This window comes from Balaenoptera physalus (genome assembly GCF_965194825.1).
Source record: "Balaenoptera physalus genome assembly, chromosome: 4".
Taxonomy (NCBI): Eukaryota; Metazoa; Chordata; class Mammalia; order Artiodactyla; family Balaenopteridae; genus Balaenoptera; species Balaenoptera physalus.
Genome location: NC_138891.1, coordinates 97440680 through 97453693, shown reverse-complemented (window position 1 = coordinate 97453693; position 13014 = coordinate 97440680). Strand labels below are relative to the sequence as shown.

General features: G+C 35.8%; 2 protein-coding genes across 2 annotated transcripts in view; one reads left to right on the top strand and one right to left on the bottom strand.

The window, feature by feature from the left end:
- Nucleotides 1–13014, top strand: part of LOC309660004 (putative protein ARB2BP) — a 302775-nt gene that overhangs the window by 94206 nt on the left and 195555 nt on the right. The window lies entirely within an intron of this gene.
- Nucleotides 1–13014, bottom strand: part of IMPG2 (interphotoreceptor matrix proteoglycan 2) — a 78334-nt gene that overhangs the window by 37980 nt on the left and 27340 nt on the right. Inside the window, exons 6-9 of the mRNA XM_082460305.1 lie at nucleotides 12925–12974; nucleotides 11737–11819; nucleotides 6260–6421; nucleotides 2344–2402 (exon numbers count right to left, since the gene is read on the bottom strand). Of these exons, the coding sequence (XP_082316431.1) occupies nucleotides 2344–2402; nucleotides 6260–6421; nucleotides 11737–11819; nucleotides 12925–12974 (354 nt within the window). The remainder of the gene's footprint in view (nucleotides 1–2343; nucleotides 2403–6259; nucleotides 6422–11736; nucleotides 11820–12924; nucleotides 12975–13014) is intronic.

Here is a 13014-nt window from a genome sequence, read left to right as displayed (position 1 = left end):
GCTTGTATATACTAGATAACGACAAATTCCTATACATTGAAGGAAGATAGCAAAGGTGGAGAAAGTATTCTATTTTAAAATCGATAGTCTTTACTGTCTTCAAACTTGTTAAAAATACTTTTAAACAATTAATATATGGTTATCTCTTTATAAATAAACTCTTTTTCAGTAGATCAGCAGAGAACTCCAGCTGTTCGCACTAACAAAATTGGGAATACTTTTGGGGGGATACAATGTGTTATGTGGTATTAAAATGAATAAAAGAAAATCAGATGGTATATAGTAAGGTTCTAAGGGGTTGGGAAAGGTCAGGACTGACTAACTTATAGGATATTGCATAGCCTTTAATATTTATTTATTTATTTAATATTTATTTAATGTAGAACTTCCCATGTGCTATGCATTTTACAAAAATTAATTCATTTAATCCTCATGAAAACTTATTAAGGACCATGAACATCCCCATATTACAGGTAAAGAAACTGAGAAACAAAACAACTAAATAATTTATCCAAAGCATTTCAAAAGTATTTTTTAATAAAGCAGGATTAATATAAATTGTATAAATTATCTTTTTTATACAAAGGAGAAGTTAAGGCTTGTTAATTTATCCAAAACCATCCAGCCAGCAGTGCCAAAGGCAGGATTTAAACCTAGGCAAGTTGATCCCAAAGGCCAAGTTGCCTTTCAAGTGCGGCCAAATGAGAGAGGACTTCAAAAGCCTCGCCTTCTCAGGCTCTCATGTGAGCTTTAGTCACAGCTGGAGGCAAGTATCCTGTGCAAAGGGCTAAGGCTGAACTGGGAGACAGGTCATGGTGTGAGAGTAGGTGGAGGGTCAATTTACCATGCTTGCCCTGGCCCCTGCGCCAATAATTAGCCGAGTGTCCCTAGATAAAATACTTAAATTACCTGTGCTCTGGTTTCCTTATCAGAAAAAAATGAGGATAACAGTAACTGTTTCACAGCATGGCTGTTGGGATTAAATGAATTACTATAAATACTGACACACTGCGCTCGTAAGTGCTTGCTATTATTTCTGGAAAACCCAGAAGTTGTGACAAGACTATGCCAAAGATGCATACACTGTTAATTATGCTCAAGCTCCCCTGCATCCAATAGGTGGGCCGCAGCTACCACCCACCTGCTCCAAACCTTCAGAGGACTCAGTCTAGCACGGAGGTTAAGAGCGAGAGCTATAAAGTCAGCCACTTTGTTTCAAAATCCCTCTTATGCTCTAACTTAAAAACCCTCTGACCTTGGGCTAATACTTCATCCTTTTAAACCTGTTTGCTCCTCTGCAAGATAAGTATTAATAATAATATTTTTGCTGAAAGAGTTGACGATTATGTGAGCTCAGGAATGTGAAGTGGCCAAAAGTATTCACTCAATAAATGTTCACAAGTATTATGCTGCAGGTCTTAAGTAGGGAAGAAATGTCTTAAAAAGAGGTGTCTGGGACTTCCCTGGTGGCGCAGTGGTTAAGACTCCATTCTCCCAATGCAGGGGGCCTGGGTTCAATCCCTGGTCAGGGAGCTAGATCTCACATGCATGCCACAACTAACGAGCCCGTCTGCCGCAAATGACAGGGTGCAACCAAATAAATAAATAAATAAAATTAAATTAAAAAAAAAAAAAAAAAAAGAGGTGTCTGATTTACCCAGAACTGTTATGTTGATGAACACATCCCTTCCAGAGCGGCCATACACTGAGACGTCAAAGTCACCTTAGTGTAGCACTGACGAGCTTTAGGAGCACGCTGAGGTCACATCTAATCTGACTCCAGGCTCCCTTCAGTGCCAAATAAAAGCACTGTGACTTGTCCGCAGCAAGCTGGGGACATGAATTCCTAAGTTCTTACCGTGGCCCAACTACAATTTAATATATCTCCTTGAATATATTATTTTGCCTTTTCCTGACTCAGTTTCTTCACCTGAAAAACCAGCATTAGGAATACGAATTTATAGGATTGACATATACACACTACTATATATAAAACAGATGACTAATAAGGACCTACTGTATAGCACAAGGAACTCTACTCAATACTCTGTAATGGCCTATATGGGAAAAGAATCTAAATAAGAGTGGATATATGTATATGTATAACTGATTCACTTTGCGGTACACCTGAAACTAACACATTATAAATCAACTATACCCCAATAAAAATTTAAAAAATAAATAAATTTTTTAAAAAGGAATATGAATTTAACAAAATAGTATTGAATTACAGCATTCACATCATTTTGAATCATTGTTAGAGTATACATAATAAACACAAAAGGATATTCCATTTGAAATAAAGAGTTCTACAAAACATGTGCATTTTTAAAGTCTATTTACCTAAAGTCAAGTACATGAATGTCCTTGTAGCCCAGTAACCCAGTAAATGCATTTTCCACCTGTTAAAAATAAAAATAAACTTTATAGCTATGTAGAAATGTAAAAAAAGTACATAGAAAAAATGCTTTTAAGAGTCGAATATAAAGTGCACTGTTTACAACCATTAGAAGCTTGTACACACACATGGATATATGTGGATCAGAAAGTTAAGAAAATTATAATTGTTACAATGTTAGAAAATAGTTTTTACATCACTGCCACATTTTCCTTTTTCATTTTGATTTTTTAAGGTTTTGATGTGCTTTAATATTAATTTTTTCCAAATTATAAAAAACACACTTTTATTGGCAAAGCACTGTTTTTTCCCTTATGTGATGAAATGTGAAAAAAGGACTGGTTTCAAAGAAACTGTAATAACATTTTTTAATGTAATTATATGGATTAGAAATCTGGCCACACATGGACATATATACACTACCAAACGTAAAATCGATAGCTAGTGGGAAGCAGCCGCATAGCACAGGGAAATCAGCTCGGTGCTTTGTGACCACCTGGAGGGGTGGGATAGGGAGGGTGGGAAGGAGGGAGACACAAGAGGGAAGAGATATGGGGACATATGTATATGTATAACTGATTCACTTTGTTACAAAGCAGAAACTAACACACCATTGTAAAGCAATTATACTCTAATAAAGATGTTAAAAAAGAAAAAAAAAGAAAGAAATCTGGCCACAGCACACACGCTAACTAACACACAGTCAGGTGCTCATTTCCTCTAAGTGTAAAATGTCTGGTGGCATCTGTTTCCTACTCCTACAACACAAGGGACTGTGAACACAGCTAACATAAGAAAGAAAGATACAGACCTGGGCTTAGGCCTTGCTGACTGCTTGTCACGAAGGAGGTTATAAAGCAGTGACTGGTCAAAAGATCAATTTATGAGCATCACAACTGCAGGAACCAGTTTTATCAGTGAGTTTTTAAAATCAAGCCACATAAATCAATATAAGCTTAGTGACTAGAGCAGGGGGAAATGCTAGATTGGACCAAATACCTAAAAAAATCAGTTATGCATAAATACATATTCAACAAAATCGAACATTTTATCCACAACATTTCAGAAGGTGACGATCTCACCAGATAAGTCACTAGGGGGCCGACACTAGAACAAGAGAAGTTGTTAGTGGACTTTGGGGACATCTCTGGGCATCTGCTTTTAAAACCAAGTCCACATATAATCAGGAGAATGGGATTTTTTTAAAATCTTGGTTCACCGAAGATATTCATGCCTTGCAGATAAAGAATCCAAACATGTGAAACTTTTTAGCTATAATAATTGCCTTGTTTCATTCTCTGAAAGAAAACTGAGAAGTACTATTAATTCTTGGAGGATGGGGCTGGGGATAGAATCTGCAGGACTAGGAATCCAAAGACTGACGGTTGGTCCCAGCTGTTTTTACTGGCAGAGTGGCCAGGCACAAGTCTTCTTTTATATGATTAATGCTGCCCTGCCCACCAACCACATTAGTTTTTGTAAGATTAAAATGAATGTAGCTGAAAGTAGTCCATTAATTGCAAAATGCTGTACAACTGCATGTTATTATTAATACTAAACCCATCTCATCTGGGGCTTTGCTATCTCTTGATTCAAACACATATATGTATTCTAATTCATCATACCCAGTTAGCTATGTACAGGTACCCAGTTGTAATAAAGTCATTCCACTTTATTAACATCAAGATTAGTAACAGGTACAATTTACTGAGTGACTGCTATGTACCTGGTGCTTTGATATAATATTACTTCTAATCCTTTCAACAATACCAAGAGATACATATCTTTCCCATTATATGGTTGAGAAAACTGAGACTCTGAGATGTCAACTAATTTGTCCAGATCATGCATTTGGTAAGTGACTGAATCCAAATTTGCTCAATCCCCAATCTTTCTACTGAATTACATGCCTCATCCTCTTTCCCCTGATAAATGTGGTTTTAAAATTGGGACCAGGACTGGGAAAACTGTGAGGCTCACCACAACTTCTCACCTGAATTAAAATGAAGCGGACTCTGTATTGATATAAAGGAAGGAACACTTTCAAAGGAAGGAGGAGACCTGATTTTCCCTTCTACTCCTAGAAGCTGAAATGACCATGAACAAGTTACTTGCCCTCCTGGGTTTCATCTATAAAATGGAGATGATTACCCACACGGCAGCTGTTAGCAAACCGACACACAGCAGGCTGCAGAACACAAAGCACTCTGCGGGGACACTGTGTTGATTCCGTGTCTGTTGTCACGTATCCACACTCCCAAGCCTATCACAATGGCCTTTCCCTCTCTGATGTCATTCTTGGTGATGTCCCAAGTTTATCTTACTCTTCTCCTCATGAAAAAAAAAAAAAAAAAAAATTAACAGCTCCCAAGCCTCAATCCTCCCAAGCAGGCTTTCTTTTTCCCTGTGTCTTGCAATATTACCTAAGAAATAATATTGAAGGAACAATTCCTGTGACTGTGTCCTGAAGGGAGAGAGCTTGAGGGCCTCCTTCAGTTTGCAGTAAACATGGAGACAGGACCTTTCAGAGACATGACCCTGACTCTGCAGTTCCACACAAAGAAGTGGTTATTCGTAGACATTTTACTCCAGGTAAAAGGACAGGGATATAGAAAAAGGCCAGAGAAGGAACGGATCCTTCATCACCCTCAAATCACCTCAAGCCAATAGCTACCTATACCTCATAAAGTCCCTGCTGGAAATGTTTTTTCAGAGTGTTTATTAGACTTTCTCTAAATATGCAGTCATTCAGCACAATTGTTTACCCAAACACTGAGGCTTATTAAAGGTTCCTTAATCCAAGGGCAGAGAGAACCAAACAGCTGATCCAAGACACTATCTGATGCCAGGTGGCCACTGGCCTGGCTGACATTTCTTCCACACACCATACAGCCTCACAACTTGGCCACACAGCTAGGAAATTAATCGTCTGACCTACATTCTCTGTGTCTGATGGCTGCAATAATGCTGCTTGGCTGAGAGATGCACATTTTTGTTTCTCATCTAAACAGTGTAAAGGGAAGGAAATTAGTCCAAGGTAATGGAATTGAAAAACTTAGCCAAAGAGAACTGCATCAAGAGCGATGGAAAAGAAATAAACAGGAAGGAATGATGTGCCCTCTCACTGGACAGAGAGAGGAGATGGGCACTCAGTGCCTTACAGTCTATACAAGAGCAACAGCACACAAGAAGGGGGCCAAGAATGGGTCATTTTTGACTGAAAGAATCTTGAGTTCAAGTCCCTATATAGAATTCTTCCGGAAAGTAAAGTTGTGGGATGGTCTAATGCACAATTCTTTAAAGAAACCCCTTTTTTAAAATATTTCCAACCAAGGAACAGAGATAACAGGAAAATTTACTTTTCACTGGATGTCCTTTTGTTCTTTGAACTTGGTGCCCCATACTACCTATTATTAACTGTTCAAAATTTTTCAACTTAAAAAAAGAGCAAATATAAAATTTAAAAAATTAAATTTAATGTTCCCTCAAGAAAAACAACACACTAAATACAGTTTCTCAAAGATGCTCATTTCTCCAAATATTGTCAAGTTAAAACCATGCCATAGAACACATTCTTCCTTGGCTGTGCAGCCGAAGTTGGAAATAGCATTTATTTGTTAGCAGATGGCAAATGCATAAAATATTTTGTTTCAGTGAAATAGTTCATCTTTCAGTGAACTTTTCAGAGAGCTTTCTAAAGAAATGGCTAAATCACCACTCCCTGAATCAAATAGATGGAAAGCTTAAATCCAAAATCTACCTTTAACCAGTGTTGTTAATATGGGAAATTTACAACCCCAGCAAACTATCTTGTATACAAAAAGAAAAAAAAGAATAAAAACATACAAAAAAATCACCCACCTCTGAAATAAACTCTTCTACAAGGCGCTGGTGGTGAAAGCTGGAGGGATCCTGTAGTTCTTCATTGTATTGTTCCCCCAAAAGTTGGATACTGAATTCTGCAACCTGCTCCACTGCTGGTTTTGTGGATTCTTCTATCACATTCTCAATTTCATTGCTAATCTGGATTTTTAGAGAAAGAACAATAAATGTCAATGTTCACTCATTCAGTCAACAAATATTTATTGATCACCCATGATATGCCAGACACTGTGCCAAAGGCAACTTCTGATGACGACTGTTTATATAATATTTGACTTTGAAACTAACTGGTGGACTTTAAGACATAGGCTAATATTAAAATTACTGTGTATTTGTACATTCCTTTGAATACACAATGACTGGTTCAGGGAAGGATAGAAAATTTTGTTAGTAAATAAATAAAAGGAAAACATTTTTAAAGAAGAAAAAGTTGAAATTATCATCTAAAAATAGTCTAGAAGGATGGTTCTCAAACTTTTTGGTGTTAGGACCCCTTTAGACTCTTAAAATTCACTGATGAACCCAAAGAAGTTTGGTTTTTGTGGGTTATATCTATAGATACACACCAAACAAAAAATTAAAAGAGAAATTTTAAATATATATATTAATTCATTTCAAAATAAGAAACTCATTACCTGTAAAAATGAATAACATATGTTTTGCAAAATAAAAAAATTAGTGAGAAGAGTAATGTTTATATCTTTACAAATTCTTTAAAGTCTGGCTTAATAGAAGATGGCTAGATTCTCATACCTGCTTCTGCATTCAATATGTTGTTTTAGCTGAAGTACATGAAGAAAATCCAGCCACACAGATATGTATTGGGTAAGGAAGGAATACATTAATAGCCTTTTCAGATAATCATGGATAATCTTTTCTGATACTGTGCCAAACTCAATAAGTGGAAGTTTTTTAAAGCTTAGTTTCTATGTGGAATCTGAAACCACACCAACAAACTTTTTGTACTCTGTAACATCTAAATCCAGGTCTTCCACAAGCCAAAGCTGGAACAATTTGAGCAACAAAATAAATAGTGGATTATAATCCAAAGAATAAAAGAAATATCCATGAGTCTGTACTGATATAAATAAATAATTTAATAAATAAATGAGAGAGAAGTGGCAATAGTTCCTTACCAAAGAATCCCAATTAACAAATGTAGAAGGAATGAGGAAAATAGAATATCACTACTAGAACCCAACAGTGATAATTGTTGCATGCAAGATACACTTGTGCTCATCTAATCCAAGTCCCTCCATTTTAATACACAAGAAAAACAGGGATTGAGATGGAAGAATGGCTAGCCTAAGGGCTCACAGCAAGCCAATGGCAGAGTCACGAAGAGAATGCCGGGCTTTTTTCACTGTATCATCTTTCTTCCCTGATGGATCATATAACCACAGACCTTCAAAACTTCACAACTGGAAAGAACCTCGAAAATTTCACCATCCTTTCTGATGCCTGAATTCTCTCTACAGTATCCCCCCAAAATATCTATTTATCCTCAGTTTAAATGGCTTTGATGAGAAAGTCTTGGAAAGACTTTCAAAGGCAGGCCATTACATTTCCAAAAAAGCTCTCTCATGGTTGTAAAGTTCTTAATAAAACCCAAATATATTTCCCTGTAAATTCCCACTGATCTCAGTTCTGCAACCTGGAATGCGTATAAAAAGTGTAGTCCCCAGACAGCCCTTCAAATAAGTATAGGCAGCTGTCATCTTCCCTGATTTTTCACTAGTTCCTTTCCTCTAGAGATTTCTCAAGCTCTTAATGTCTTCCTTAGAGTGTGGTACACATAAGTGAGGTCTGATCAATTAAAATATGGTACAATTAAAATATGGTACAACCATCACCTTCCTTATAGTAGATTCTAATTTCTATTAATGCAGCCTGAAAGTACACTTGCTTTTACTAGATTTTTTCCCCTCAGTACTCAGCTTTCTTCCCCATCATACTACTGAGTCATGTTGCAACTAACAAAAACCTTTAGTCTTAAGGAATTTTGTACAAGACTTTGTCTTCTTCCAAATTAAATTTTCTCTCACTAAATTTGAACAGAAACTTCCACTTCCATTATTACCATAAAAGAAATATCCTTAGTAACCTTACTGCTACAGAATGCCTAAAATGCTAAATAAATATTTTTAATGTTTTTAATGCATACCTGGTTTGTAAGAAAACAAAGAAAGCCCCAAGGGATCAAAAAAGATAGGTTAGAAAAATCCAGAGAGGTGATTCAGTAATCTATGTGTACATAGTATATCTAGTGATCCCTTGTGACCTAGGCTTTAGTTTTAAATACCACAAAAGGATAGAATATAAATAGCAGGTCCCTACGTGTTGAAAAGTCAGATCAAAGACTCCTACCTAAAGCAAGGATTTTAAAAACTCAATAGACAGTTTGAGCAACAAATTAGACTAAGTTGAAAGAAGAATAAGTGAACTGGAAGACATTTCTGAATGCAACAAAGAGAGACAAAGAAAGTTATGAAACAGTGGTTAACCGACAGAAGGTATAAAATGAGGAGGTCAGACATATATCTAATCATACGAGGTAACAGCTGAAAATTTCTTCTATACACATTTTTGTGAAACTGCAGTATCCTCAATACTGTATTATATACTATTATATAATAGTTATGGTTAGAGTAGTATATGATACAGTATTTGGGATACTATATAATACTAAATGATATAGTATTGGGGATACTATATACACAAGCATACCTCATTTTATTGGACTTCCCTTTATTGTACTTTGCAGATACTACATTTTTTAGAAATTGAAGGTTTGTGGCAATCCTGAGTCAAGCAAGTCCATCAGCGCCTTTTTTCCAAAAGCATTTGCTCACTTCATGTCCCTGTGTCACATTTTGGTAATTCTCACAATATCTCAAATGTTTTTATTATTATTATATTTGTTATAGCGATCTGTGATCAGTGATCTTTGATGTTACTACTAGACTTCCTCAAGGCTCAGACGATGGTTAGCAGTTTTGAGCAATAAAGTATTTTTTAATTAAGGTACGTACATTGTTTTTTTTTAGACATAATGCTATTGTTCACTCAACAGACTATAGTAGAGTTTAAACATAACTTTTATATGCACTAGGAAACCAAAAAGTTCATGTGACTTGCTTTATTGCAATATTCACTTTATTATGGTCGTCTGGAACTGAACGCACAGTATCTCTGAGATATGCCTGTAGCAGTATACTATACTACAGTATACTTACAGTACTATACTATATAGTATATGGGATTCTGCAGTTTCACAACAATGGGGATAAGAGTTGATTATGTTTATTTATTTTGCTTTGGATTTGTTGTACTTCCTTAACATGAAGCTTTATGACTATTACAAATTTTGAGAAATTCTCAGTCATTATCTCTCATCATTAGATATAGATAGACAGAGAGAGAGAGCAATATCTTAAAAGTAGGACAAAAAAATAGTAAGATTACCCACAAGGGAATAAGAACTGAATTGTTAGTTGAGCTCTTAGTAGCAACAATAAAAGTTAGAAGATAGTGAAATAAAACCTTGAAAATAAAAAACTCTATCTAGAATTTAATACAGATTTTAAGTATCTTTCTAGAATAAAAGGATAATAAAGAAATTTTCAGGTGACCAAAAACTGAGATTGAACCAGTGAGATATTCTCACTAAAGTAATACCAGAAGCATATATTTCAGAAGGAAAATTAGTCCAGAAGAGAGGTCTAAAATGCAAAAAAGAGTTTTAAGAAAATAAAGTGGTAAACATCTGGGTAAATGTAAAACAAACGTTAACTGTATAAAATAAATATAATAAAATAAATTTGTGGGATTAAAAAGAGAGAGAACTAAAAGGGAAAGAACAAAATACTGAAAAATAGCATATATAATAGTAGGGTGATCATTTGAATCATTCTAATGTTCTAATGTTCCTATATTACTCAGGATAAGGATAAAGATTCTGAAAAACTTGAATTTTGCTAGATTCAATACACATAATAACACACAGGGTAAATACTAACAAAACAGAAATAAAGTATATAATTTCTAAAATGGTATCTGGAAAATGTGTTAGGGGGCTTCCCTGGTGGCGCAGTGGTTGACAATCTGCCTGCTAATGCAGGGGACGCGGGTTCGAGCCCTGGTCTGGGAAGATCCCACATGCCGCGGAGCAACTGGGCCCGTGAGCCACAACTACTGAGCCTGCGCGTCTGGAGCCTGTGCTCAGCAACAAGAGAGGCCGCGATAGTGAGAGGCCCGCGCACCGCGATGAAGAGGGGCCCCCGCTCGCCGCAACTAGAGAAAGCCCTCGCACAGAAACGAAGACCCAACACAGCCAAAAAAAAATAATAAATAAGTAAATAAATAAAATAAAAAAAAAATGTGTTAGGAAAAAACTGAACTGTAAAACTGTACATTAGGCTTCACTTTGAACTAGAGGTACACGCAATCTAATTCCTGTCATGTATCCCTGTACTATTTTGTTTTCCTACTGATTCTATAAATCACCTTCAAATCACCCTCTCTGTTTTAGAATGTTCCAATTGATTACACACAATGTCTTCATTTCTATTATAGTGAATTCTATCTCACTCTGTAAATGTTTCCAGACCTAAATCATAACTATTCTGCCTCAAGTTCAGAACTACAGTATCACTTTTTATTCAAATATTTACCAAATGCCAATATTTTCTAGTACCATCTAATTTGGACACAGTTGTACTAAGGGTAAATATATTGATTCAAGGATCCCAAACTACCACCAGCCTTGTTCAGTGACAGGGAAACTAGTGGGGCAGAGTGGGGTGACTTAACCTGACTTCTCAGAAGTTAAAATGTCTAAGTTGGTAAGAGAAGGTGTAAGGTAACAAAATTGTACCTTTCTAGTGAGTACGTTCAATCAGAGTTTGCTTATATTAAGTAATCTAGGATTTATGCATATTTAACAAAATTTCTAACAAAATGTTTCTGTCTTCCTGGAAGTGTATACTTTTTTAAAAATTTTGAATGTGATAGAAAGCCAACTTAATGTTGTTTAGTGGACAGATTACTATTAATAATGATGCATTTAAAAAGCATGGTATTTCTTTAAACTACATAAAATCTATATACTTTCCCTCTGAAGAAGACTAAGTCCTGATTTATTAAGAGACAGAAGAACATAAGCAAAAACCCTCACAGTAAATTATGTACACAGCCCACAAAAGACAGTGGGCATACCATGATGACAGCTCCCCAGGCCCCTGGTCATTTCATTTACAATTTGAAGCCATTCCTTGCCAAAAGCAGATTTACTTGGCTCTCTAAGGAATCGCAGATTTTTTGTACTGGTTTTAGAATCTACATTTCCATAAAAGGAACCACCTGAAGTTTTGTGTAGTCTGGCAATGGACTATAAATCTCTCTTAATCCCTATTCTCCATGTTAGAAACTAAATAACAAAACAGAACATCACTCACACTCTCTTCTGGCCTCTCCAAGCTGCTCTCTGAGATACCTTCATAGAAGGTCACCCCTGGATATGGAACACTGAGACTGGCACCTAAGTAGAAAAACAAAGACATGTGCATGAATTCAGTCCATGACTAAATCAGAATTCCAATCAGGAAACAAGAAACTGATTTCCAAGGCATTTCTAAAAGTCATTTACTTTTTCATCCTAGAAATTCTGTGCTTTCTAACCTCAAGACACATTTATCCAGAGTCTCCTCAGCACAAGAAATAAATATGACTCATTCAACAAGCATTTATTGATACGTACTATATGTCAGGCTCTATGCAAGCCTCCAGGGATACTAAGTCCCTATCCTTAAGGAGCTATCTAATAAAACTAACACTCTCAGATAGGGGAAGTGGGTGAAGGTTGGAATTGGCCATAAGTTAAAATCTTTTTTTAATTGGGGTATAGTTGCTTTACAATGTTGTGTTAGTTTCTGATGTACAGCGAAGTGAATCAGCTACATGTATACATATATCCCCTCTTTCTTGGATTTCCTTCCCATTTAGGTCACCACAGAGCATTGAGTTCCCTGTGCTATACAGCAGGTTCTCTTTAGTTATCTATTTTATACATGGTAGTGTATATATGTCAATCCCAATCTCCCAATTCATCCCACCTCCTGCCCATAAATTATAATTACTGAAGCTGGGCCTCATTGTGCTATTTTCATATATGTTTGAAATTTCCAACATAGAAGAGCTTTTTTAAAAAAAATTAAAAATAAAGAAAGCAACTACTAATTTATAGGAAATATAGAGGTCAAAGTAAATGTTAAAGTACACCACAGAATGCAATCAGAAAAAATTCTTACTCTACAAGACAAATGACAAATGGTAGAGCTAGAAAGGTCCTACCTTTTGACATAAGCAGTAATCACAGGGTGTTTGCCATAAAACAATTGTTTAGGTTGTACATTTGTTTTAAGCAGTTTTCTGATTTTGTATTATACTTAATAATTAAAGATTCTTAAGTACCCACATCATAATGCCAGAAAATAAGTGAAAAAAGAATTAATTTTTCTTGAGATTCTTAAACAACACAGAGAGAGAAACACATGGTATTTTTAAAATGTGAGCTGAAAAATTTGCTTCCTTTCAATTAAATAATAAATTTTAGAAGAAAAGTGAATAAAGGCACAAAAGCATACCTCCCAATGTTGACGTATCACCAACAGGAACTGGAGATGACAATTCAGGGCTAGGAAAAAAATTGTTTGGAGTTATTAAATGATAGAAAT